General features: G+C 37.3%; 1 protein-coding gene across 2 annotated transcripts; it reads left to right on the top strand.

The window, feature by feature from the left end:
- Positions 1-4,304: 4,304 nt before the first annotated feature.
- sgsm3 (small G protein signaling modulator 3) lies at positions 4,305-27,025 on the top strand. 2 transcript variants are annotated; one of them, XM_077619561.1, is made up of 22 exons: positions 4,305-4,454; positions 8,381-8,519; positions 21,364-21,444; positions 21,551-21,636; positions 21,872-21,935; positions 22,113-22,324; positions 22,427-22,534; positions 22,695-22,838; positions 22,933-23,128; positions 23,574-23,719; positions 23,797-24,027; positions 24,491-24,673; positions 24,802-24,957; positions 25,048-25,102; positions 25,178-25,227; positions 25,333-25,485; positions 25,578-25,648; positions 25,798-25,846; positions 25,972-26,057; positions 26,164-26,286; positions 26,422-26,482; positions 26,649-27,025. In XM_077619561.1, exons 3-22 carry the CDS (start codon positions 21,438-21,440, stop codon positions 26,730-26,732), a joined length of 2,265 nt encoding a protein of 754 aa, XP_077475687.1. In that variant the 5' UTR covers positions 4,305-4,454; positions 8,381-8,519; positions 21,364-21,437; the 3' UTR covers positions 26,733-27,025. The 2 variants fall into 2 exon arrangements, with proteins under 2 accessions (XP_077475687.1, XP_077475686.1); XM_077619560.1 differs by lacking the exons at positions 4,305-4,454; positions 8,381-8,519 and adding an exon at positions 19,356-19,518.
- Positions 27,026-27,166: the final 141 nt, after the last annotated feature.

Raw genomic sequence — 27,166 nt, forward strand, 5'->3', positions numbered from 1 at the left:
TTTTGAGCAGAAGAGCATTTTTTACAGTAAATTCAAATACAAGCCCAGTTTGATGTATTTTTCACTCCTCAAAAATATATATTTCTTTACTCATACAAAAGGAAATGTAATTACAGTTCAGTTTCCAAAGGAGGACACAAGGACTTATCTGTGAAATATGTTAATTTTGTACACAGAAAAAAAAGTAAAAATACTCTATAGATGTTTTATACTCCGCTTGAGGTCTTGATATGTTTGTGTTTATTTTTATTTTTTTTCTTTGAAAAAAGTATTTCTGATCTCTTTTGTGAGGGTATTGGGACTTTCAAGTGATTTATGTTATTACAGATTCAGAGCAAAGAAAGCTTATGTAGTATGCTGCACAAAAGAAAGTTGTATATTTGCATGATTCTCTGTACTCGTGGGAGACTAAAATATATATATATATTGTTGTGTAAAATGAGTGAACTTCAATGAAACAAAAACAATTAGGGGCTGTACGTATAAGCATTTCTTTTTGTTATATTTGTAGTTTTTTTTACATGTTATTCTCTGTAACTGTTAATATTTATGTTGCAACGTTAAATTTTTACTTGCACAAAAAATGTTTGAACTCGATTGTTGTCGACAAAGTATCCCGTCAAATTGCAAAATTTGCAAAACTTGCTTTTTGGCTATGTTGCACCCACAGTTTAAATTGGATTTAATTTTTTATATAAATGTACAGCTTCAATGGTCATTTTATTCAGATAAATATCTCAATTTACAGGGCTGCAAAGTGGCTTGCTGGGTACCCTAATTCAGCATGATTTTAAAAAAGGAAGGCAAAGTAAATGAGATCACGGCTGCTTTTTTTGGTTGTGTGTGTTTCTGTAGAATTGGAGCAGACAAAAATAGATGTCACACTTGTGAGCTATTTTTAGATGAGGTAGGATGTGCTCCTTTGGGGAAACTACCTGGTGGGCACCATGTTGGTGACCTCTGCTCATGAAACAAACAGACATTAAAAGAAAAATGTATTGCTGAAAAGACATTATTTTGTAAACTCTTCAACTCTAAGATTTTAGCTTTCCTTTGAAAAAACAACAACAACTGGCATACTAACCCATAATATATGTTATTTTTGCAGGATTTCACGAGTATAAAATGTTAATCTAGAATTAGGGAAGACTTAATTCAACATATAATATTTTATTACTCGTGATGTATTCATTAGTGAATTAGCGTCTTCTTCAAACATGACTGTCAGTTTTATACAAGACACTTGGCCTTTACGTCCTTCCCTTGTTTGGAATTGGGGAACTGCCTCAAATGGCTACTTAATATGTCAATGTGGCCATTTTGCATCTGGCATCCAATTTGTAGATCCAATTTTAATTAGATGAGATTGTAGAATAATCGCATGAGCCAGACATTTATTAGTCCTGGAGACCCATTTTATGAGTCAGAAATGATATTTATTTTATGTTCAGAGCAGGGCAACTTATTTAAATGTCCCACTGGACTGAGTGCAGATGTCGGTGCCCAGCAATTCAGATGAATTCTCTCTGTGCTACGATCCCACATTGCATTAAATGGCCTATTTATATTAAACTCACAATCTGATTGTGATGTCCTGTGACTAGAATAATAAAAGTGCTGGGAATTTACTCCAAATCAAAAAAATTTACAACGACCATCTTAAACTGATGAAATAATCTTTAATATCAGCTATCTAAGTGAAAAATGCATATGTTCAAATCTTATTAGAGATGCTTGAAGGCATCTTTTATACATACCCATATTCTATTATACTATTTTGGTTTATTTTCCTGTGGAGTGACTCAATACAGCATTGTGTCATTTCTTCTTCACGAACCAATTTATAAGTAGTCAAGGGATAAAACCTTGATCATTTCCACATAATATATTTATCAAACATAACAAAAATAAAATGACATACTTTGGCAACCTACATTTTTGGCAAATTGAGGCTGTTTATGGACTGGGATTAGTTGTGTTTGTTGGCAGGTAAGAATAAATGCATAGTAGATGAAATATCATCACAACGTATGTGATCTGTCAAGTTGCCCAATTTACTTTGAATAGCTTCGTGCAACAAGGTGCTATCATTATTTTATCAAAATTATCAAATAATTTGCTATAAGTTTTTTTGGACTGTATCATTATTACTAGTACTATTTTTAATTTAAAGTATTCTTGAGTCTCACTTACAAATGACAAAAGGGTGACGGTGATACAGTACATGTGCAAAATGTCCTTTTTGCTTTGACATATTTGTTGCTGATAAAGATTTGTTCCCTTTGCAATTTCTGTATAAAAGATCTATTTCTATATTTGCAATAAATTTGTAAGTAAAGTCAATTATTGGAGTTTTTGTCTTAAAGTAAGCGACACTTATGGTGCCTCACAAATCCCTAATGCCTATAAGTATAATTTTTTAAATTAGAATTATTGCATAAATGTCTGGCAGCCCGGCGGATGAGTGGTTAGTACATCGGCTTCATAGTGGGAGACCTGGGTTCAAATCCGGGTCAGTCCACTTGTGTGGAGTTTACATGTTCTGCCCAGGGCCTGCGTGGGTTTTCTACGGGTACTCCGGTTTCCTTCCAAATTCCAAAGACATGCATGGCAGGCTGATTGGACACTCTAAATTGCCCCTAGGTGTGCGTGTGAGCGTGAATGGTTGTTTGTCTCCTTGTGCCCTGTGATTGGCTGGCCACCAATTCATGGTGTCCCCTGCCTCTGGCCCGAAGTCAGGCGGGATAGGCTCCAGCACCCCCGCGACCCTAGTGAGGATGAAATGGTTCAGAAAATGAGATGAGCATAAATGTCAACCTTGCAATAGTATTCAGACTAAATTGTAACAGTATCTATGCAAGGAGACACTGAAAGTTGGCAAAATTCCGATAAATATGACTGAACTGATTGATTTTGAGCTGCTATTTTGCAATGATTGAATCCTAAATGGTGCAGAGTTCTGGCAAACCACAATGTTGATCGAAAAATGTCCCTTTCAAACATAACCCTGATTAATTCTTGCGAGTTCAGGCTTCCTGATGGTATGCAATTGAATTATTCATGCACCGTGGGCTTCAACTACTTGTAAAGTGACAGATTAGTGGATTTCCCTCTCCAACGCACACACACAGATTTACGTACACACAGATGGCTATTTTGGCTTGAGTAAAAACCTTGCCATGTTCTAGACACAATGTCACTATCACACCAGAGTCGAGAGATATGATGAGTCCTTAAAGCGACGGGTCTTTCTAAGGCACAGTTCCGTTGAGAGTTGTTGAGAGATGTTTAAGTTTAATGTTAGAAAACGCTTTGCTCGGTGTTCAATTTTAATGTGTAGGTTGACAGAACAAGAAGGGATGCATTTGGATGTTGCTCAGTGGCTTTTTTAAAATATATTTTTTGCTGCTACAACTAACAGAAGATGACAAAAAGGGTGGGAATCTGGTCAAGTCAAGACTAATATCTATTATCTTGTTCCTTGGGCTAACCAGAACGCCATCTTGCAAAACACTCACCATTTTCAAGTGAAAGTGGTGTTTCTTTAAAGCCTGCCAAAAGTGGAAGGATGATGCTGTCTGCATGCCCCACTTTCCCAACCTGACAGAGTAGGAGTGATTAAAGATGAATGCATCATCATGACAGCAGGTTCTCCACATTTCCATTTCCATTTGGGTGAGCTGTGCTTGCTGATCAAAATGTTAACCCATCACTTTGTGGGAAAATCCTTTAAATGAAACTTTGACCTGTATCCATTCAGCTTGCTCGCTCTTTTCCCATTTCATCTTTCGTCAAGCTATTTCATCCGTCACTCACTTCCCCACCATCATATCTCTGACCCAACTACGTCCCCCCGGCCACTGACCCCTTTTTTTGTCATAAAACATGCTGTTCAAAATTATGTAACATAGAGCAACGCTGGAAAAAAATCATGCATATTTGTAAAATATCCATAAAATTGCAGCATTAACGTTAAGATCATTTATTGCTTGAGGATTAGAGTAATGTTGTGCCCAGGGACACTACAAAAAGTCATAAATGTGTTAAAAATCAACTTGGTGAATCAGTGATCCTGTATGATTGCTTCAATTGGGAAAAGAAACATATTAGTTTAAATATGTTAACTGATAAAAACAAGACTATTTCATAAAAGTTAAAAAGTGAATTGTTAGGTTCGGGTTCTTTTGGTTTGTTTCTTTATTATTATCTTGTTTGTTCCGTCTTGTGTGGTTTGTCCTTGTGATTTTCAATTGATTTCACCTGTCATGATCTGCTCTCTTGCTAATCGGCTGTCTGTGTTTGTCACCCACCTGTTCCTCATTGTCTTGTCAAGCCCTGTCTGTCACTTTAAACTACTTGTCATGGTGGGCACAATGTCACATCTTCTGGACTTGTCCTCCTAATGTCCTTGATGTCCGTGCCTTCATGGTATATATCCTCGTCTAACCCTCCCTGTAAGTTTGCTTTTTTTGCTCTTTTATTTGATGCTTTGTATTATGCCATGGTTATGTCTGGTAAAGTTTTGTTTGCTGAAGTCGTTCATGTTTATTAAAGACCACTTTAATGCTGTTAAAGAGCTACATTTTTGTTTTTAAACACAAAGACAAATTATCTCTAATTCTTCTGCCAACAGTGAGCTGTTTACTGTGACTAAAGGATTTTCTTGCATTGAAAAGTAACCAGATGAAGCAAAAAATATAGCATTCCTAATGTGTCCAATATTATGAATAAGCAGGATGCTGAATGTTAAAATAAGAACATATTTAAATGTGCTTTTTTATCTGGCTAAAAAAAGATGCTACTATCACAGTAGTAGGTGTTGTACAACATCAGGTTAAAAAAAAATCTTTAAAAACCAATTTACTGTACAGCCTCACTCTTGTAAGGATTTAAAAGCTTTCCATGGCACGTGCAATTACTTTGAATATTATGTGTCATCCTTGCTCTGACATTAAAAGTTAAAAGCATGTCACCCAGTGAGGCTTTAAAGCGATTAACTCATTTAAATGTACTTTCATGCTGGCTCCCCACCCCCTTTCACCATTTAAACATCCCTTTGCAGTAATCCACATGTTAGTTTATTGCACCTTGCGTGAGCCTGTCATGCTGTTGATGAAGTCATATTGCCAGATTGTCTACTTTCTTAATCTGTGTAAAATGTTCTCAAGCATGCTGGGTTCCTCCCCCCCCGAATCTGCCATATCTGTTTATTTTTATATTGAATTAATAGTGCAAACAATGGCTCGAACAATACAGCTTCTAGTATTTATTAATGACTTGCCTTTAATTAGCTTTTTGTTAGTTTATTTGCTTCCCCAATCACACTTTGGGAAAGAACAAGTAATTTTCATATTTGCTAACAGCATTGGACAATATTCCAGTTTCTATTGCAGTTCATAGACAAACCCCTTGAAATATTTGAATTAAACTGTATAATATAATCATTCAACGACATAGTTCCGGCGCTATGTAGCACAGGATAGTATGTTCTACTTAGAGACCCCAATGTGACACAAATCACATTTTTCCGCAACCTTTCGGGCTCATTAAAACCTGTTGGAAACATGCGTTCCATTTTTAATGTAGAATGAGCGTTCAGGATTCTGTCAGATGTTTTATTCATTATACTTAAATATGAATGGTAGGTGATTAATTTTGAATGTGTTTTTGGACACATTTGTTCCATAGCCTCCCTGAATGCTGTCACAATGTGTCTGCTGCACATGTGTTTTTTATTGCATAATAATATTTCCAGCAGAATTGTCTTCATCTAATGTATGACCTTACTGGCACCGTGACTCACAGCCCTGAACAGCCCCTGGTAATAATCGTAGTGATCCTGGGTGTGACAGCGCCTATACCGACGGAGTATTCGAGTAACAGTCGGCATAAGAAGCGCAAATCACACATCTCCAAACATGTACAATATCTGGCATGTGGGGCTGTTAACTCGAGCATAGTAATGTCAAACTCTCTGAACAAATCTGATGCCTATGAGCATTAACATGCCCAGGAGCTTTACTCAAAGCTCTCTGCATGTTGAGCCAGTAGCAGCTGTTCTTGTCATAACTCTGCGCAGAATGGCCACTAGCGCAGACATAATTGTACCAGTAAACCAGTTGAACCCCACCACAATTTTAACATTGATCTTTGAGACCTATAAAGCTGCAAATCAATACATGACAGATGCATCAACGGAAAAATAACTACCACAATCAAGCGCAATTCTAATTATACAAATCACACATATGATTTGTGTAGATATTCACCAGAGTGCTTTTCATATCAGCTCCCTAGGCAACCTGTCAGTCATAATAACACACATCAAAACTAATTCCAGTCCTGAGACTGAAATAATCATCTGATGATTAGTCTCTTTGCCACAAGGGGAGCAGTGAGCGATTAAAATAGTAAACAGCAAACCTTGAAATTGCTGAGAACGTGGAGTAAGGTCGTTTCAGTTGCTACTGATGTTTCATTCTGTTTAAAATGGAAAAATTGCTTATGTAACTTCAATGAGTGTATCCAGTCATATAAAATCATGACTCAAAAAACCTAGTACACGTGTTACATGTATTGAACACAAACATAAAAGGGACAATAATTTATTTTACACATTCATACAGTGGGAAAAAGACTTTTTAACCTCAACTAACTTACCTTATATGGAAAAAGCCAGTTGCCCCGGCTGTTGTGGCTATAGTTTGAAGATGACAAATCTAGTATATCTGACAGTCCCTTATGAAAAACTAATTGCAGAACCCTGACACTGCTCGGGACTTGATTAGCATCACATTGCTCAATGTTCACCAGGAATGTCTTTTTACCTCTACACAGGAGCAGCCAAGATTTGCACTGCCAAATGTGGTTGTGTTCTGTGTGCAGAGTTTATTGTGTATGACGCAATATGGAACCCAATTCCTTCCAGAGCAGGCTGATAATTTAACTGTGACAAGCATAGAGAATGGGGCTGTGGGTTGTTTATTTCACTTGCCCGAGCTTTACTCATGCATTCAGGGAATACAAATGTACAAAGCTTTGTGAGGATGTAGTCCACTGCACGACAGTGCTGAACATTGTATTTTATTTCATAAGAAATTTGTTGTGTGCGGATGAATAATTTTATTTTGTAACCTCTCTTTGTCCACTTAAGATTCCTTTCTCAAGTTCATTTTTTTTACAAATGATTTAAAGAAAATATTCATCAATAAATATTTGCCTCTGCAATTAGGATTATCTTTAGTTTAATTTTATTTTGAAAGGCCTACAAGTAATATCAGTAAAATAATAACAAAAGTATGTATGCCCCAAATCAGCATATTGTAATAAATAGAACTTACTTAACAGATGTATCACTATTATATTACTAATGTTTCGTGTACCCGTTCTGTTTAATTCAAGTCACTTGTTCTCGGATCTTAATGATTTTTAAAGATGTCCCCTGATGAACATTAAATTAAAATTTCATGCAGGTAATTGACCATTAAACACGTTTGTTCCATTTGGCTCATTTGTCAATTTACTCTTCATGCAAGTTCAACAAAATTTGCTTAAACAGCTCATGATAGTAGACAAAATATTTATGAACTGCATAAAGGTCATACACCAGGTCGCGACCTTTCTGTGTGGAAATTGCATGTTCTCCCCAGGTTTATTAGAAATACTAATTTTTTCCTCCCACTTCCCAAGAATGTGCAAAATAGGTTAAAATGACGATCCGTGTGAGTATATGCAATAGCCTAAAGATAATAATGAAGTCTTGCACACTTCACTGAGGGAATCTTTGTCATTCCGGTGGCTCTGAAACTGTGCGTCATTGAATCAACTTTGTGGAAATGGAAAAAATATCTGTTAGTCACTTTTGCGTGTTTGTTTTTCTCATTTGATTGCAATGTCATACACAAAACAATCATTTTATGCTTGATATTTTATTATAATTGAGTTTTTATGTGACTGCTCAAATAATGACTCATTCAATCATGTTGTGATGTGGGAGGAGAATATTCCCTTGAAGGAATTATTGCAACCTTGACTGACTACTTTTTAAATAAACAAAGAGAGATCCGGGTTCATATTAATTGACTTTCACGCTGTTGTGAAAAGACAGCTAAATTCAAACAACAAATCTAAATACCTGGAAATTATCTTTATGTTATATTGTATTAATAAATTCTGATATTTTAAGGAATTTAGCAATTTCTCAAATGTTATTTTCCCAATACAAAAAAAATCCAAATTTCAACCATCTTTTACCATTGACTGAATTTCAAACCCTAACTTTATTTCACACTTACTATCTGAATCACATAACCTAGAACCATTTTGCCCAAATCATTTGCTCCATGTGCAACGTGACTAACCTTTCCCACTCTACCCCAAGCCTGGAGATATGACCTCCCCCAGAGGTCTGCCCACCGCCAGGCCTGTCATGCTCCACTTGGAGCTCATCACGCTATGAACCCCCATCTGACAGTTCCACACAGCCTACGACCTTGCTCACTATTTGGTGCTGCATAAAGGTACGCACACAAACATCTACTAAAATGTATCATTTACTACACTAATCTAGGAGGTTGAATTACTCGGCTAATATACTTAGTATATTGGACTAATCAGCTTTACACGTTCAACGTCAACTGTGAGTGTTCAAGTGGAAAAATAGAAACGATCATGAATAAGTACTAAAAAAACAGATTATAGTAATGTGTGTTTTCAAATGCTAAATTTTGGTGATTCAGATACAGCTGATCAAGTTGGTGGAAGGTCCAATATAAAGTCATGAGGGACCTTTCACCCTCCTCTGCTGCTAGATCATTTATAATGTATGTCTATAGCAGTAAAGATATAGAACATCAAAATTTCAGGGAGGCATAACCTCTCCGAATACCCCTATAAATGTGTAATGCATTATAGCCGTCCATCATGGCCTCTTGTATGTGTCCGCCTGTGTATGTATGTGTGCCAATGTGTAATTAGTGCTCAATTTCTCCCAAAACATCCATTGGAAAGCGTAGCAGACAAAAAGCCATTTTTTGTATAGTACACATAATCTTTGACTTTCTTATTTTTTACACATTCATTTAAAAACAACATTTATATGTGCAGACAACAGTAATTGAGCCCAACATTAAATGACTGCCAAGTGTTCTTTCTACTAAAGTCCAGCAATGAAATCATATGAATTGATATAATTGAATTAGGATTGAGTGGTTGGTTGCAGAGTAAAATGTATATAGCTTAAAGTTTTTTTTTTAAATCCCAAATTTGCACATACCGAAGTCAGGCGAGTGAACCACTACACCATCAGGTGGTGGCATTATAACTCCACTTGCAAAATCTATGCATCGTTCTCATTTCTGGAGGTAATTTAGCGCATGAGTGGCTCACGATGAGAGGCAGTCAGAGGATGTGGACCATGGAGGGATCATTTGAAAGCTTCACGGCCTTATTCCTACTTTTTATTAGAGAAAAGACAAAACAGGACAAAACAGAAGCGTAGGTGTCCATCGTTATTAATTCATTATGGTCAGAAGGTATTTACAAATTAGTGGTGACTATGATAGACAGTTTAGAGGAATACCTGTGATTATCTCATTTAAAAGGGATAAAAAATGTATGGTATTCCCCACCTTTTTTGGGGGGAAAAAAAAGATACTTGTGGATTATGACAGATGATTCAAATAGTCTCTGGATTAAAACTCCTGGCATCATTAAATAGCACACAATTATTTGTTTATTTTGATTGTAGGTATATGCAATTTTCACACAGTCTAACATCCAGATTGCATATACACTAGGAACATTGGTTCAGCTATAGACTCCCTGGAGCATGTCTATGTTGTAACGAATGCGGTGCGACAGAAAACCTGATTCACAACAGCACCCGAGGGTGCCTGACATCTACATTGAGCGCATAGGGCCAACTTTACGGAGCAACGAACCTCCTTTTCAGAATGAGAAATAGCACCCAAGCACAGTCATCCTGCAACTGTCAACCTTTGAATTCTTCAAATCATCTTCACGCTTCAATTCATTGTCAGAAGCGGGGCTGAATTGTCACCATAGGTTATGTTCTCATATGTCTGAGTGCAAGCACTCCACAATCAGTAATAATATCAAGCCACTGACTCTTGGATAATACTAAACAGTACAATTATTGAATTAACATGAGTTGCCTGTGTGGAAACGTCCCCTGACAGTGTCAGATTACCGCATTAGTATTACTACTAGTAGTTATTGGGCCAATCCTATTAGTGATAAGTGTCAAAAATGTCAAATGTAATAGGATAAACGCCACAAATGCTTTAGCAGTATGACATGTGTAACACAAATAATGTACATATGCACACATACACGCACACAACTGTTGTGCTATGTTCCAAATCTTTTATGTGGTGTGAAAATTCACACACTGTCAACTTGCGACAAATATTCTGTTGCCAAAGCATCCCAGAGGCGCTTCTTTGTTATGCTCTTCTTCAAATGGGGTGCAGAGTCCATTTGTAGTGGAGACTGCATCATTTTGAGAAGCACAGTCATGCACATGATTGACATAAAATGGAGTTCTTCTTCAGGGTCCTAATCATATGTAACGCCTTTCTACATTATAGTGACACTTGGTCAGCAATAAATGGATATCAGGATTTTCATCAGACTGCTGTTGGCTGCAGTTATTGCATACTACACAGAAATAAGTATAGGCTAGAAATCATAACCTCAAAAATACCCCCTTTTTGAAAAAAAAAAAGATTTGAGTAAACATGAATTTGGTGTGAGCAATGCAAAATACATGCATTTCCATCAAAGCACAGTTATTATTTGGATTAATTTGATTGGTGTTTACGTCTGTGAGCTTGCCTGCTGCTTCTCGTTCAGATCTCAGCTGTGATTGTCCCCAAGTAAACAAATGTGTAAAGATTGAAAATAAACATCTACGTACCTGACATGAATTCCAAAATGTATTTTAGTTAAAAGCGCGCACTATAGTTACTATAGTTGTCTCAACAGCACACCACCTGATCCACTGGTGATCTTTAATCTATTACATTTTTATTTTTCAATCGCAGTAAAATTCACTAATGAACTAATGTGCAATGTTGGTTAATTTCACCTTTTTTAATATATAAAATGCATTTTAGAGTGATAATATGAATGTGATTTATTTGATGTCAATATAAAATTTTATACTAATGCCATAGGTGGGGTTTTAGGTAAAATTTGGATATTGTCAATCAAGCCTAACACAATGAAGTCACATTATAAAACTAAAAAAAGTAGTTGAAATCAGGATATACCTGTCTATGACATGAGAAACATTTAACCATCCTACTCCGTGACCGGACGATTCGCCGAAAGACATTTCGCCGACGGACGTTTAGCCGACGGCGAAACGTCTTTCGGCGAATCGTCCGAGTAACATCTTACTCTATTCTAACTGTACATTAAAATCATAAAATGTACAAAAGTGCCAACACGCCTTTTTTGACTATTGCAACCAAGCCCACTTGATCTATATCAAGTATTTCACAGGAATCCGATTAAAATAATGCTCTGGACATGAATTGTGTCATGTTTCATATTATCATTATCTTGCTGCTTCAGCACTTCTAATAAAAGTAAAGCTAGCTGGTAAAAGTCAGCTCTAAATTTTATTACTCCGTGCTCACCTCTCCTTGGTCTCATGGTGAAAATGGATAAATCATTGAGTGTGTAGTTGTGTGCATTCGTGTGTACATGTGTTTTGGAGAACATTAATCTAGTTTACAGTCTATTTGTGAGGCTTTACCCTCTGGAAATGTTGATTATTAAACTACTTGGTGGAGATTTTCTCCTTTTTATAAAATATCTGACTTTTTGGATTGGCTAAAGTAGCTCTCTGCTACAAGCGCAGTTTAACATTAATATTGTACACCATTTTTTTTGACAGTCATGCAAAAATATATTTTTTTAAAGATTTTCTTCTACCTGCTGATTCTGCTTTTTAAAAAGTAATGAACAGAGGTGAGCAAATCTTTGCTCTTATGGTTAATCAGAGGTGACAGTGAGGGAAAGAATTTGCACATTATGTAAAATTCAAACAAGTATTGACAGGTTGCTTGTATCAGGACTTCTGGATATTGTTATTGTACACCAGCGATTAAATGATGCACATTATTTCTCATCAAAGTATGCTGTAGATAAGTTATCCTATAAGGTCAAGCAGTTTTATTTTTTTTTGCTTTTAGAGTGTCGGAGTAGAAACACTTTAGAGCCAACCTTTTAAAAATGGTAAATTATGGTAGGAATGACCTAGTGCAAGGGTGTCAAACTCGGGTTGGTTCACGGGCTGCAATAACATCAACTCGATTTCATGTGGGCCGGACCATTTTAGATATAATATTTAGATTTATTTCTTTAAATTCGATTATAAGAACTGGATCATAAGCCCTAAATATTCAGTTTTTTTATAGATGTAAAACTGTTTATTTGAACTTTTTTTTCTTAATAAGGGAAAACATCTAATCATTTGTTTTTCATTTAAAATGGAAACTTTTTTTTTAAATTATCAATATTAAAGTGGAAAACCGAAAATATTTTTATATATTTATTTTTAGATTTTACAAAATGATTTTTGACCTAAATACACCAGAAGAAAAAAAATGATAAAAATTGCAATCATTGATTTAAAAAGGGGACAATCAGGAAATATAATATACATCTATAATCTTCATTTGAATTTGATCCTAAAACAGAAAGTTGGCACTCATGATTTACTTACTCGGGCCGCACAAAATGATGCGGCGGGCCAGATTTGGCCCTTGGGCCGCCACTTTGACACCTAGTGTGCCTAGTGTGCCTAGTGCCACCACAGCGTAACTATTCCCACCACGAAAGAAAGCTAGTTATATCTACGTACATAAGATAGCTAGGTTCCAACATCTTAATTGCAATTAAAAAAAAATAATAATTTTAAAAAAAAGCAAATTTGAGACAAATTCATGTCTGTTTTAGGTCAAATATGCAAAGCTGAAAATTCCAATAGCTTATCCAATTTGGATTCAGCAAGTCAATAATTTACTTGTTGCTTCACAAAGAATCCAAATCTCATAAGATTCATTTGAGCATAACACTGAACCCGAATCGCTAAATACAAGTTAGAAATATTTTATTCTGACCTCTTTCTCAGAGAAAATGTCTTTTTGTGTAATATGCATCAGCGTGCAGATTTTCTGGGTGTAGGCTACATGCATGATTGCTTGTGAGCACCGAAGCACTTCTTAACAGAAGTACTTTTAATTGCAAGAATGTGTGCAGTGTGCCAAAGTTATTTATTAAAATATAAACTTTCAATATTTGATTCCCTGTGCTATGGCTTCATGGAAGAGTGGGGTGAAGGGAAGTGCCTTAAATATTTGATCAAATGCAGGTAACTCATACTAGCTTGAAGCTCACATAAGGTGACAGATTGCAGCTGGAATATCTCATTGGAAGCCAAAAATTCAAGCCCTATTTTCACCATGTTGTGTTGAAGGCTTTGATCAATAAAATAAAAAATAAAAATAAAAAATTAGCCTGTCAGTGAAATGAGCTGGACACTGACAAGTAATAAAAGTGAGAGCTAAAAAAAATGATAAGAAAAGTCAACTGAATAATTTACAAGAGGCAACTTTATGATTGAAACTTGTAATTTTATTCTTATCTTGAAACCTAAAGGGAATTCTTTAAAGCACATGTGTCAAAGTGGCGGCCCGGGGGCCAAATCTGGCCTGCCGCATCATTTTGTGTGGCCCGGGAAAGTAAATCATGAGTGCCGATTTTCTGTTTTAGGATCAAATTAAAATGAAGAGTATAGATGTATATTAAATGTCCTGATTTTCCCCCTTTTAAATCAATAATTGTAATTTTTTTCAATCATTTTTTTCTGTTTTTAGTTCAAAAATCATTTTGTAAAATCTAAAAATATATTTAAAAAAGTTAAAATAAACATTGTTTTGGATCTATAAAGAATGAATATTCAGGCCTTTTAATCCATTTATTAAAAAAAATCTAAATATTATATCTAAAGTGGTCCAGCCTGCATGAAATCAAGTTGACGTTAATGTGGCCCATGAACCAACCCAAGTTTAACACCCTTGCTTTACAGATTAGGTCATTAAAAAGCTTTCCAATAGTGAACCTTGCAGCTTGCCATATACGTATACTTGAATCTATTCAACTATGTTAGAGCACCCACTGAAGTCTATTGTCTAACAGCACACAAAGTCTGGCTGAGCGAATGTTGACAGAAGGCGCACTGCAGCATCTCAATCAGTGCCACACCATTGATTAACATTTCATCCACCTGATTCTTATCTGTGGAGCAGACACGAGGTGTCCATCTGCCTCCTAGTTTCAAATACTCCTACTTTTATTTACAACTCATTCATATAGCTGGAGTGAATGTAGCATAAGTGGATGTTGCTTAAGAATCTCCAATATATAGTTGCTGCTTTTATCGTTTTGTTTATCAAATCCCATGAACTGTATTCATGCTTTAGTGTGGCTATCATTGTCAATCTTACACTTAGTAAGCAAACTAGACAATGTGAATTTATGTAAACCTTATTACGGCCTTTAGAGAATCATGCATTTATTCATCCAACCTGAATTTAACTTCATTGCCTTGGTCTCTTTCTCATCGTCACCATGCTTTTTATCTATTACACGCTCATTGGATTTGAGCTTTGCGAACAGGGACAAATGACATTGTGACTGCGGTATATTCTCAATGCAAGTATACAGTAAATATGTGAAACAAGGACATGCTCCCCTTTTATCCTTTTAGCTTGCAATCAGTGGTGGCAGTTTTGAAACCCACAAAGAAACATGCATCATGGTTTCCCTGTCAGAGTTTTCTTCCCAGAGGGTTTTATTGTCCCCCCACTCAGCCTTCTGCCTCGCGACTTTTATACTATATATAAAGACTAATGAGTTGGAAGAGGAAAATCTACACTGGTGACCACCTCAATCCATCCCAATGGATGAAAGCAAAAAGCGTGGCCACTTTTGCTTTCAACAAGGCCATTTTTTAAAAAGAAAACTTAAAATGCCCCCCAAAAAATTCTGTGTTTTGCAGTTGTTTCTGAATAATGCAAAAGATAATTAAATCCAAACATACTTAGCCAGTGCAGTAGAGAAATTAGAGGCTAGGAATGATTAAAGAAAAATACTAAAAATTTCCTCTTGCTAGTTAGCACAGACCCGAGGTTAAATTTACATTCCAGTAAACTAATATCCACCTTATATAAAGCAGAAGGCCATATAAGTGCAGCTATGCAGCGGGTAATTATGAAGTTATGCAGAACTAACTAGACTTTAATTGGAGCAGACAAACTGCTTCTATGAAATACTCTGAAGTCGTCACTGATAAAAAGGCATTGAGTATGGCTGATTTGGACAGTACAATTGAATGGGCCACAGGTTAAATAAAGGTCACGCTGATAAAAACAAAAACAGGTAGCTTTCTATTACTCCAAGGACTTTATAGCATATTTTCCGATTTCTGCCAGATCCACCAATGAATGGCTGGTAAATGACATACACATACAATAAAATGTGTGTGGACTATGTATTTGATAATGGTCCATTTTTTTAAAGATATTTTGATAATCTGAAAACAATCATATAATAACAACAACAACCGCTGCCATGTACTCGCTGTGCTGAGCAAAATGTTTACGGCTTAAAGCGCTTGCACGAAAAGTTAATAATATAAGACATGATGGTTATGTTCAAGGGATTTATTTCTCTACAACATTCACTCATCTGTGCGTTTGACTTTAACAAAATACAAATGACCTCCCACCCACCAAATGGTCGAGTCGGATAAGCAGAGTTAAGTAGACATGTTCATATACACGAACAACACAAGCATTGAGTTGTAAATAAATGCGGCTCCAATGTTTTGAAAGCAAGGGAGTACAGAAAATTTGTGCTTGGATGCTTGAGTTATTTGGAAAGTCTTGCTTCAGTCTCAACTGAAGTTTAGCCTGCATGAGCAGACTGATTAGTCTTGCAAAGTCACATGAAAGAATTTTCCTCGAGGAAAATTAACTTATTTGGTGTGCTAATGTCTGACGAGACCTCGTGGAACACTTTGAACAAGACGGGCTTCATAAAAAAGCAGCCATAGACCCAAATTGCATTAACGCTGCAATTTTTTGTTGTTAAAGGTTGGGTACTATGGGACAATTTCATAAAAACATAATGGGAAAACAGACCTTAAATGTTAAACACAAGGCATTCCGAGATACTGATTCTGTTCTGATACTCTGCGCATAATTTTCTAACACTGTGTAGGTGTGCTGAGGTGTAAAATATGTCTTAATACGTGGGTTTTTGTCCAAGTTCAGAGCTCATTGCAAGTGTTTTCATAATTTAGCAGTCTGTGTCGGGATGTGCAACATGGGTGCCCTTTCGGCTCTTTCCGGCACAATGGCTGAAAGACAGTTTCGCTTGGTGTGTTTTATGCTGGTCTAAAAATGAAGCCCATGTTCCCTTATGAAATAACCAAAGGAGAATCTATTACTGACACTAAAACCTAAATTGTTCCCAGTGGGCATAGCGCACCTTTCATGACAGAAGCAATGCCACTAGTCTATTAATGTGTGTGTGTGACTGTGAGCCAATGTAAAGCACATTATGTACTGTACCTGTGTAGACAAAATGATGATGTAAGTTGATATTTACCCTCATCTTCACATAATAAACATGAACAGATTCCACAGTCATTGATTTCATTATGATTTTTACATCGAATTACACAACAAAACAGGCTAAGAGAGTTGTCACATATGTTCTCCGTATATCTCTCTCCCCCTCAATTACCTTTCTGCTAAATGATTAAATTATGTCTTGGTGAGAACTGCAAGATGACGATGCCACCCTTTGAGATCAGCATGTGCTGTCTGCTAAGTATGTTTATCTATAGTATGGATTGGACTGTGCACAATTACATATCGTTTATGTGCTCATCTAATTTTGTCACATTCAAAGCAGATAAGCCTGAAATGGAGGTTGGGATGACTGGCCACAGAGGGGAATGCAAAAATGGCAAAGAACATTATTTCCCCTCGCAGCCATCTGCATTGCCGTTGCAGACTTATTGGAGTGGTGCCCTTTACCTCCAGTTCTCCGCTGAGACTGCGAGAACATTTGCGTGAGAGCTCCATGATCCAACTCAGGAGACCAGGCCAGACTTGGCCTATCTTGACGTTTTTACTCATAAATGATGCATATCATTGAGATGGAGTTTCCTCAAGGGTACATGAGCATGCACACCTTACACTTTTGCTCATCTTTCATATTGCAGGACATATGTAATGCAATGGAGTGTGATTTATGAGGTAAATGAGGCATTTGCTGCATCCAAATAAGTGTTACATGTGAAGATGGCTTAATTTGTATAGAATATCTTCTGTTGCTTGTATGCATAAACACACACACACACGTATACCTAAATTATGCATGTAAATACACACTGATTCATAGGGGCACAATACCTCCTGCTATATTGCAACAGCACTATCTTCCGTTCCCCCTCCAAACTGCACAACTGCAGCAAACTGAAGCCCACAGACAAAATGCTTCTTTGCTTTTCTCCTTTAGCCGATGGTAACCTACTGTTTCATGGCAATCCATACTCATTTGTCTTTTTCAGTGAATCTGTAAAGACCCCCAAATGTAAGCTAGGCTTTGTTATTTCATTTAATCATCACCCTAACAATGATCATCCTTCACAAACGCATAATGGTCTTGCTCATCCTCTTATCTTTTTCATTCACACTCCTCTTATCGCATGATGTTTTCTCTTCATTACCTTCACCACTGTCTCTCTGGGTGTCCCTCTCCTCTCCTGCTATTTTCTATCTGTTTGTGTCTGTCATTATGGCAATCGCACTATATGAGCTTTTATATTGTCATTATATGTTAATGTATTAAAAATGACAGAGGCAGCTCGGTAGATGAGGAATAAACAGTAAAAGAAAAAGTCATAAGTCGAGCCACACCCACACAATATGACATGCTGGGTGCATGCTCTATTGAGGCTCCGCAAGCTGTGGGCAAGGTCGGCTTCGGGCTGCAGCATTTTTATTGATGTGACTCACTGTGGCATGGTGCAGTGAAATGAGTGTTCAAGTAAAACGAGGGGGTTAAAATAGCCAAACCACCATTGTGAAAGAGTCAAGAGTGTTGAGGTAGAAGCAGAAGAGAGGAATACAGACAAAAGATTTACTCTGAATGTACATTGTAATTAATAGTGTGTTCATCAACATAATCAATCAGTCATGAGTTTCACTACATGAGCAGTAAAAACTAGCCTGCTTTGAAAAAACATCAGGGTGTTTCTCTACTAATGCTTATGACCATGGTCTGCAAGGGTGCTGAACTGCACTGCATCATAAAAAGTGTGTGCGTGTGTGTGTCAGAGGTATTTTGTTTGAGTTATATGTACTCCATTGCAAGATGTGACACCATTACTTGGATTTAAACGGATTATTATTATCATTGCATGCACAAAATGTAGACATTTTAAATTCAAGCATTATGTTAAAGAAATATGCCAATACATGATTTTTATTTTATATATTATTCTTTATTCAATTGAAGAGAAGTCCTCTGCACATGTAATAAAAATAATTAAAAAAACAGAACAAAACAGGGTTTAATGCATATTGGTTTGACGCAGTTGGATAAGAATATTACATGGCCACTTATTTTTATCTAAAAGGCTAAACTGCAATCAACAAGTTCTGAGCGTTAGAGTCATCTCCTGGAATAAAAGAGAATTGCATCTTGCTTTTCAACAAACGTGGTAACAGTACACTAAACACTACTATGTAGTAGGTAGGAAAACTAAAACAAACAAAAATGCACTCTAAAATGTGAAGTTAAACAATATCAAAATATTTTTGCTCCTGGTCGTGTATGTAATATGGTTGGGATAGGCTCCAGCACCCCCCGCAAGCAAATAAATGAATAATTAGCGCTGAGATAGATAAATAACTAAATAAATAAATCAGGTGCCAATGATAAATGTGTATACTATAAGACAGCCATACAACATGCTTACAAAATGTCATTGTCATCTGCCCATAAATAACTAGTATTTATTCTTGCAATCAACCTCTGGTTATTATAGTGTAGACGTCATCGGCTGTCACACTTCTTTAGATGCTTTTTTTTAAATTTCATAAATGAACAATTTTCCATTGAGCGAGACTGAATAAGGAAAATGAATGAATTTTACTGTGCTTACGTCACCGCTTGCTTAGCGGAAGAATATTGTCACCGTAACGCGTCTGTTCCGGGATGTGGAACTATTTCTTCCAAATGGCTATGGAAAAAAAGCATTGAAAAGTGTAAGGATACATCGGAGCAACACGTCGCAAGCAGGTGCATGGTCTCACCTAAGTGAATTTTCCAATCCCAAGAGAGACGCGTCATGTCGCGGCGATCGGTGTTTTTATAGTTTCGCATTTACATTTGACGAATGTCACGGTAAGTTTGGCTAGCTTGTTATTGTGCATCCAGACACATTATTGCTTGCCACATGCTAATGCTAGCTAACAGCTGACAATTGCAAGAACACATTGCATTTGTTTATAACATGCAACTGGACTTATTCTTATGTTCTTCGGTGGCTCAGGAAAAATGTTAAAAAATACCCTGGTTGATTCGTTATTGTGGGATGATTACAAAAGTAATGCTATATTTAGTAGGAACGAGAGCTTTTCGACGTCATCCTGGGACTCGGAGTCGTTTTACGTCATCTAACGATCCCAATGTTCCTGGCATGTGCATTTAGTTTCGTTTTAACATAGTGTAAAACATTTTTTGTCTAATTGGGTATTTAATGACACATGAAAACCTTAGATGTGTGTAGGGATTCTTGTGTAACAATACGTACTTCAGATATGCTGCATCCTCAATGACGTCACGGAACATGTGTTTTGAAATACATGTGCATTATGATGAGGAAGTGTTTTCTTATTTGGCTTATGTTTAATGTTCAGATCAAGCTAAAAAAACATAATCATCTGTGGGTGGACATAAATCCACTACTAGATGAAAGCATGAGTCACCAGTGATGTGCATGCAGAGTTGTAGAGGCTCAGTTTATCACATCTTATGCATACACAGAAGAACAACTGTGATAGATTTTGTTTTTCCCAGAGCAAATAAAGGTGTGAGGACAGTCTCAATGTAGTTTGAGATTTTTTTGTCATGTCACCCTTTGGATTTCTGGCATTTTTTTTTTGAATCAGATATTCATTCATTCATTCATTTTCTGAACCAACTTTTTTCCAACTATCTTGACTATGACTGTCATCTTGAAAATTAAATTAAAAGCTTTAATGGGCCACCTTCAATGTTTGAATTTTACACAGTAAAAGTATTTTAGACAAACTTTTCTGTTTGTGTTACATGTGCAACAGTTTCACTGGATTTTTTGGCAGGTGATTAGAGGATATGTCAGGGCGCAGCTCTAAAATCCCAGTAGTTTTGAGTTACGCATCCCTTGAAGCTGCTTGGCCATCCTCCCATGCTCAAATTGATTTCTCATCTCTTTTTAAGTCCTAAATCCTCCTTAGGATGAATCTGAATGGAACATTTTTTCTGAAGGCTCTTGCATGCCTTGCATTTTTAGATGTGGTTGCACACATCAGTCAGGTTTTGTACATTTCTAGGTACTCTGCACCAAGCTTCCAATTACGTTCAACCTCCTATGACCTGGCGTTTACGTGTGGACATCAAATTTTTGGTTGTCAAACACTACAATGTTAAATGTTTGACTACAAGGGCCTGGCGTCCACTTATGATGTGGACATCATTTTTCTCAGAAACCACATCATGTAAAAGATAATTCTTTGTTTGAGGTCCCAATAAGCCTAAATGTCAAAGAGGAAATAAAAGTACATGCTTTGCAAGAGTCTGGATCTTAGGTTTATATAAACCTTGGATAATTAGAATTTACTGTTATTTCTGCATTACAAAAAAATGCTAATCGATTGCTGTAATTCTGTAGTGAGATAGGTGGGGGGAAATGGGGAAGTCAATGTTGAATTCACAATCATTTCCGTAGTTGAACAGAAGCTGCTTTGTCATTTGTTGGAGATCTGTATATCTGTCGGCAAATCTTGCCAAAGGGCGACTAATCTGGAAGAACAGAATGTGAAGAAAAAATGAAGCAAGTAATGATTCTCTTGTGAGAACAGTCGTCATGTGGTCATGAGAGGAGGAGTCCTCATTTTCTTTCTTCATGATTCTGTTATTGTAACAATTCCCAGAGACCTTCACATTTGAATGGGCTGCTAATTGAACTTGTATGTGGTTTTCTCTTAGGCAGGTCCTGTTACTCCTGGTCCACCTGACTTTGGTCTTTGGATAGAGAAGAGCTCACTCAAACAACCAATTCGATGTCAGGTATTTATCATTTATATACTCTTCAAGCTACATTTAGAAAGCGTATTTTTTATCGACACACATTTTGTTCGGTTGCCTTGTGTATGATTGTTTTTCTCGGTTTCAGGCACGTATACTCCTGCCCCTGGTGGGCCCTTCTCAGCTCTCACTCCAAGCATGTGGCCCCAGGATATTTTAGCCAAGTTCCATCAAGTAAGCACATGACTTTTTGTGCATAATGTTTTTGATGGCGATTCTCTAAAACCTGTGTATTGACGCACTAGATTACCATGGGACATTGTTTGCTACAACATAGTGTTTGTTCTACTATGTATAGAAACACACAGAATTTATTTCTCCTCCACTGGATAGTTAACCAGTATGTCCCACTTTTCATGAGTTCTATTTCTCCGCAAGCTAAATTTATATCATGTTTTGCCCTTTACAGAAAAGCAACTGTGAACAGAATGAACTGAAGTATGACGAGTTTGGCTTCAAAGTGAATGTAGAAGGTACATTTTCACCCGTATAGGCGGGCTCATTTCATTGCTTGGGAAGTTACACTATTTGTATATAGAAAATAGTTAATGGAAAGGAAATTTGTGTTAACATTAGTTGCTTTAGATTTGGACTTTAATATTGCTTATTTTAGTAATGAAATTGCCTTATACTCTTTCTGTGTCATACAGAGACGGATGAGCCCAGTCCTTGGCTGGGGACTGAAGGCTCACCACAACGTGAAAACCCTCAACAAAGGTTGCGGTGGCAAGCCCATTTAGAGTTTACGCATAATCACACAGTAGGTGATCTCACATGGGAGCTAATCGCACCAGTCCTTACTCGATCTGAACGCTTACGGGGACTCGTACTGGGCGGCATTCCTCATAGCATGAGACCACAGGTAATTGGTTTGTGCTATATATTTCCCTGTAAAACTTATCGACATGGGGAAATTACATTATGGAAGGAACACATAATAACATGTATCATGTTTCTCTCTTAGTTGTGGATGCGTCTATCTGGAGCATTGCAGAAGAAGAGGACATCTGAGATCTCTTACAAAGAAATAATCAAGAACAGCTCAAATGAAGACACCTCCAATGCTAAACAGGTCAGATCCCCAAAATGTGTGCACATCATAAATATAATGAGTCATTCCAATCTATTGTTAGCTTCAAACCATTTCTAAATATGTTGGCAAAGTTAAATAAAGCTTTATAAAATAATGATTAGGATCTAGACATTTTCCCCTCTTTTATTCTGTCCCTTAGATAGAGAAGGACTTGTTGCGGACAATGCCTACCAATGTATGCTTTAGTACCCTAACAAGTGTTGGGGTTCCACGCCTGCGACGGGTACTTCGCGCTTTGGCCTGGCTTTACCCGGATATTGGTTACTGTCAGGGAACTGGCATGGTAAATGTTTATCTCCAAATATCTACTCATCTTTTCCAGATTTGCTCGTTTCTATATCTATGCAGCTTAGTGAATTTCTCGCCTATCCTTCTAGGTTGTTTCCTGTCTGTTGCTTTTTATGGAGGAGGAGGATGTGCTATGGATGATGTGTGCCCTGATTGAAGACCTCCTTCCTCCATCGTACTTCTCCTCCACCCTTTTAGGTGTCCAAACAGACCAAAGGGTGCTTCGCCAGCTCATTGTTCAGTACTTACCAGCCCTTGACCGCCTTTTGCAGGAGCATGACATAGGTAGTGCTTGTTTTAGCTCTAAAGAAGGAACTTGGTTAAAAGCATTACTGTTTTTTTTTTGGACTGTAATAGCTATAAATGATTAGAGAAGGATGAATATAAAAAAAACATTTCACACTAGTGTTTTTTTTCATTTTATCAGAATTCAAGAACAACCATATGTTAAAGTAGCAATAGTAAAATGGAGAACAATAGGCTGAATAGGTATCCGTTTGACATCACACTTTCGCATAACCGTAGCCTAGAAAAACACATGACAGCATGCCTGTAGGCAGAGAAAGAAAAAGAAAACATAAGGTGCACTTGAGTGTTAGTTGCAAGCCCAGCCAAAACTATGTATAAAGTGTGACTTATAGTCCGGAAAATACAGTAATTAAAAATAAATAAAACTTAGAGGTTCATATTGAAAAAGTACTAAATGTGGCTATTTCCTCTGTGTTTTTAGAACTGTCCCTGATAACACTGCACTGGTTCCTGACATCCTTTGCCAGTGTGGTGGACATCCGGTTGCTGCTCAGGATCTGGGACCTGCTTTTCTATCAGGGCTCCATAGTGCTATTTCAAATCACACTGGGCATGCTCAAGATAAAGGTGTTTATTGAGATTACATATAATGAATGCCTTCTTTATTACCTCAAGCCTCACGAACGCACATTTGTTTTGTTTAGGAGGAGGAGCTCATATCATCAGAGAATTCTGCATCCATTTTTAACACCCTGTCTGACTTACCGAGCCAGTTGAGGGATGGGCCTGCAGTTCTTGGGGAGGCTATGAGGCTGGCAGGGAATCTGTCCCAGGACACGCTTGACGCCCACCGGAACAAGCATCTTGCTTACATCCTAAATGAACAGGCCCAGCTCAACAGTGGAAACACGCAACTCAATTCCAATTTCAACAAGGTTAGCCATTTGAAAGTAGCCTTCATTTATTGAAGTGGTACCTTGACTTATGAGTCTAATTTATCTAGTGACCGTGCTTGTGTTCCATATCACTAGTATCTCTTAAGCAGGGGTAGGGAACTTTTTTTGACAGAGAGCCATAAACAATTCCTATTTTCACATTTTATTATTGATTATTTGTTTGTTTGTTGTTTTTATTTGTGCACTTCGTGGTGCAGCTTTAAATGTCATTACACCTGTATAATGACAATAAAAGCATTCAATTCATATAGACACATCAAAAGAGCCACATCTGGCTCCCGAGCCAAAGTTTCCCTACCCCTGCTCTAAAGGAACATTTTTTAATTGCCTCATTGCTTCTCAGCATTTGTTTTCATGTGAAACGTGCCTAGAAAAAACAAATTGTGCTACAATGGTAGCTCTTTTTTTTACCCTAATTGTGACATACTGTATACCATACTAGGTGGTGAGGAGACAGTCCTTACGTAGAAAGTCTACCCTTACCTCTCTGCTATTTGGGGAGGATGAGGCCGAAGCGCTCAAGTCTAAAAACATCAAGCAGACTGAGTTGGTTGCGGCCCTTCGAGAGGCAATAACACGCACTTCAGAGCATTTCCACTGTCTCGACCCTCGTCACTCCAGCAGTGTGAGTTCACAACACTCCATTAGTAAATATCCGTTGTGAGAATTTCCTCTTGCAGAATGTCAAGTCACTAAAGCAAGACTTACAGACATAGCTGTGTGCAGTATTTCACCCGTCTTGCCACCATATAGGAGCTGACCCCTGACTACTCCATGGAGAGCCACCAACGGGACCATGAAAATTTCCTGGTGGTGTCCCGAAACAGACGGAGACGAGCAAAGGCTTTGCTGGATTTTGAGCGACACGATGATGATGAATTGGGCTTCAGGAAGAATGATATCATCACTGTAAGACAATGGCACACAAATGCATAACTAGCATTGTTAACCATGAATAAAACCGTTGACTGAGACAAGCTGCGATTATGCTGCTCTCAGATTGTCTCACAGAGGGATGAACACTGCTGGGTTGGAGAGCTCAATGGCCTTCGAGGTGTGTTTGCAGGAGGATTTCCTGTTGTACTACATCGGTTGGTTATAAGTTGTTTTTTTTCTTGATTTTTAACAGGCTGGTTCCCTGCAAAGTTTGTGGAAATCCTTGATGAAAGAAGTAAAGAGGTACACGACTAATATGTCTTTAAGCTGCTTTATAATGAGGTAGTAGAGCAGAATTTCCCTGTTATTTTGCTTTTTATAAATGTTGCTTTATCGTTCTTTTCGTAGTACTCGTTAGCAGGCGATGACTCTGTAACAGAAGCTGTGACTGATCTTGCCAGAGGGACTCTATGTCCAGCCCTGAAGGCCATTTTTCTGCATGGGCTCAAGAAACCCTCCATTTTGGGTGGGCCATGTCACCCGTGGTTATTTATAGAAGAGGTATAGGATATTGTCAAAGCCAAATGTCATGTCACAACATGATTTTCTTCAGAACTATTTCAATTTTACTTATTTCCACTGGCTCCTTTCAGGCTGCCAGCAGAGAGGTCGAGAGGGACTTTAATTCTGTCTACTCCAGACTGGTGTTGTGTAAAACCTACAGGTAAACTCACCCATTTTCTCTCTTACCATTTCACAGGAAAGTACATCATTAAAGTTTGTCTGATATTATCAAGTTGATTTTATTTCCAAAGAGTGATAATGAAAGTATTCTTTCAGATTTTAATTTAGGGTGTGATTTATTTTTTCTAGGTTAGATGAAGATGGGAAGGTGTTGACGCCAGAGGAACTCCTTTACAGAGTGAGTAGAGATTTAATTTACATTAAATTAAAGCTTTGTTTTTAAGGGGGGAAACATTTGCTGAAGGTTTAAAGTACCTTGAAGGAGATTTTGTTGTCTGAGGACCCTCTTTGCGCTTTATTCAGGCAGTGCAGTCAGTCAACATGAGCCATGACATAGCTCACATTCAGATGGATATTAAGTTCAGGTCTCTTGTCTGCGTTGGCCTCAAGTGAGTACGCACACTCAGCACTAGAATTAACAAATTGTTTCTTGTTGGGAACAAAAGACATAATAAAGATTACGATCTATTAATGTACATGCATTTTCCCTAACAGTGAGCAAGTGTTACACCTATGGCTCGAGGTGCTGTGTTCTAGCATGGCCGCTGTAGAGAAATGGTATCATCCATGGTCATTTCTTCGTAGTCCTGGATGGGTTCAGATCAAATGTGAACTCAGGTAGGATTTTTATTTTTTTTGACCAACTGGAATCTGTAGATATTTAACTTCAATGCAGCAACATAAACTTTCTGCAAATGATAATCTGATATGGATAATTTACATTAATGCCAAATAACGGGTTCCTTTCTTCAGGGTCCTTTCAAAGTTTGCCTTCAGTCTGTCTCAAGATTGTGAATTACCTGAGCAGAAAGAGGTAAACAAAAAACAAAAAAAAATTTGGATGTAATTTAATGTTAAGACTTAAGATATTTTGATTGTCTTGTGTCCTCTTCTCAGTAAAAAAAGACCTGTTTTCCCTTGACTTGCTGTCGTTTTAGACTGTGTGATCGTGTTGCTTACTCTGTCCATTTTTGTTTTAGGAAAAGGAGCAGAGGCCACTTAAGGAGGGTGTGCAGGACATGCTGGTGAAACATCATCTCTTCAGCTGGGATATTGATGGCTAGTAAACACTAAACTGCATCCCAACTGCTGTTTGTATATCCTAAGTATGTGTATCTTAGAATCCTATTTTTGTCGAATCCCTGGACACTTTATGGACTTTGTCATGGATAATGGTAACTCATTTCAATCACACCAATCCCCCAGTTACCATGAAAGGTCAGAGTTGTGTGAACTCAAATGCACGTGCATTAAAATGCATCCTATTTTTGTTTAATGTGATTTTGGAGGACATTTTGTGAAAGTTTTATGATGGAGTTCAACCCAACTGAATACAGAATAATTGGTATTCACTGGACTGCAGCACTTTATTTCAGACCGCCCCCTAAAAGTTGATCATTGGTGCAAGAGGGAGACTTCAAAGACATCCTATTGCGAATTCCAGCTATTGGTTTTCCATGCTAAAACACTGGACTTCGATTCAACTCTGCATTTAAAG

The sequence above is a fragment of the Stigmatopora argus genome, chromosome 14 (genome assembly GCF_051989625.1).
Source record: "Stigmatopora argus isolate UIUO_Sarg chromosome 14, RoL_Sarg_1.0, whole genome shotgun sequence".
Lineage (NCBI taxonomy): Eukaryota > Metazoa > Chordata > Actinopteri > Syngnathiformes > Syngnathidae > Stigmatopora > Stigmatopora argus.